Source organism: Sinocyclocheilus anshuiensis, unplaced genomic scaffold, assembly GCF_001515605.1.
Source record: "Sinocyclocheilus anshuiensis isolate Anshui unplaced genomic scaffold, SAMN03320099.WGS_v1.1 scaffold2038, whole genome shotgun sequence".
Taxonomy (NCBI): domain Eukaryota; kingdom Metazoa; phylum Chordata; class Actinopteri; order Cypriniformes; family Cyprinidae; genus Sinocyclocheilus; species Sinocyclocheilus anshuiensis.
The window spans coordinates 247832-249937 of record NW_015547765.1 but is presented as its reverse complement, the minus strand read 5'-3'; the positions used below and the strand labels follow the sequence as shown (position 1 = coordinate 249937).

At 30.5% G+C, this 2106-nt stretch overlaps 1 protein-coding gene across 2 annotated transcripts in view; it reads right to left on the bottom strand.

The window, feature by feature from the left end:
* Nucleotides 1-2106, bottom strand: part of LOC107704544 (sentrin-specific protease 7-like) — a 46721-nt gene that overhangs the window by 43862 nt on the left and 753 nt on the right. For both annotated transcript variants that reach the window (XM_016507482.1, XM_016507483.1), the window contains exons 2-3: nucleotides 985-1086; nucleotides 755-855 (exon numbers count right to left, since the gene is read on the bottom strand). In XM_016507482.1, coding sequence (XP_016362968.1) covers nucleotides 755-855; nucleotides 985-1086 — 203 coding nt within the window. The remainder of the gene's footprint in view (nucleotides 1-754; nucleotides 856-984; nucleotides 1087-2106) is intronic.

Here is a 2106-nt window from a genome sequence, read left to right as displayed (position 1 = left end):
TTTTAATATATTTTAGAATGTAATTTATTCCTGTGACGCAAAGCTGAATTTTCAGCATCATAACTCCAGTTTTCAGTGTCACATGATCCTTCAGAAATCATTCTGATATGCTGATTCACTGCTCAATAATTTTTATTTATTTATTTGTGTGGAAACACTTCCACTCAAAAGTTTAAAGTAAAAAAAATAAAAAAAATAATATTTTGCATTATTGACACACTATTTTCCTAATTAATGCTGTTCAGTTGCTTTGACACAATCTGTATTGTTAAAAGCGCTATATAAATAAAGGTGACTTGACTTGACTTATAGTTTTAACAAAAATATTAAGCTGCAAAAACTGCTTTCAACATTGATAATAAGAGCCCTGATTAATAATTTAGCAGCAATAATAACTGAGCCAGCATATTAAAATAATTCCTGAACAATCATGAGACACTGAATACTGGAGTAATGATGCTGAAAATTCAGCTTTGAATCACAGGAATAAATTACATTTTAAAATATATTACAATCGAAAACAGTTATTTGAAATTGTAATAATATTTCACAATATTACCATTTTTACTGCAGTTTTAATTAAATAAATGCAGCCTTGGAGAGCATAGACATAGACTTATTAAAAATGATAATTACCAGTGTAACAGTGAATCTAGTCTTAACACACACACCTTGCAAAGTGAATAAACAGCTCCATCTAGTGACACTTTCCAAACTTTCAAAGCATCCAAAGCATGGTATACTGAAGTCTTACCTCACCGTTTCACTCCTCTGAGTGTCTTTTGGCAGCAAATTTCCATTAGAACTGCTTTTATGAGGCGTTCTTCCATTAAGAGTGACTGAACCCCACTGCCTCTGTGAGACAAGAACTATTTGAACTAAAAGAGTTGCTTTACATAAAAAGACTGAAATGAGACTGTAAATGGACAACACATTTTTATTGGCTGATTATGTGGACATTAGTGCAGATGAAGGCATTATTACCTTGTGTGAGTTGCTGTCCTGCAGTCGAGACAGTGGAGACTGCATGTCAAGACATGAATCTGACGGCTGCTTCTTTTTGGGGATTCTGAACGGGACTGCCATCTACAGCAAATACAATAACTGTTAGGTTATTCAAATTATAACGTATTTGTTACTCATTTCACTTTTGCACCATGATAAATCAGCTTAATACACTACAGCAAACAGTGTGCATTTTAACTTATAAACTTGTTATAAGAGCAAGTAAAGAACAGTTAAGGAATAACTGGAAGGATTTAAGGAAAAACCAAACATGAATACATCAGAATGTTCTCAAAATGTAAATGTCTAGGAAGCACACAATGAACTGTATTTACAACATTTCTTTCTAATTCATTTGACCTAAATAAATAAATGAACAGAATATCCGGACTAAAATCCGGAAATAATAACTTTTACTGTTACCTGCAAAACATACATGTACTTGAGATGCAAAATAAATATATGAAGAGTCTTGTGTTCTGAGGAACTGATCCAAATCACGTGAGTTTATGCTTAAAACAACAACACATATCTGTCAATGAGTTCAGAAATAAATGAATTAAAAAAATTATCAAAATTCAAAAGAAAAATGACAGATATTTGCTCTTGTTTTAAGAAACTCACCTCATTTTGTTCAATTTCCCAGAAAACAAGACTTCTTATCTCTATTCTCAAGTAAATGTATCTTTCTTGATTTAAGAATGATTAGATATTTGTACTGGAACACAACACAAAACACTGAAGAAGAAATCATCACTATTTATTAGTATTATTATTTACTTTATTATCCTGTTTTGCAGTGCATGCAACGTTTAATGCCATGACTTGACACATTTAAGACTTTCTGCTCAAATTTACAACTTTCTTGTGTGAATTATGACATTTTAAGAACTCTGTTGGACCCTGATAAAACTATTTTTTATATATATATATATTTGTTCTTTCTTTCTTTCTTTCTTTCCCAAAACATTTTTTTAACTCTAAATCATAAATGTGTTTCTTTGAACTCAAATTATACTTAATATTGTTTAATATAAAGCAAAACATTATGGTTAATATTATTGCAGTATGCCAATTAATACAATTAATCGCCTTAAGTTT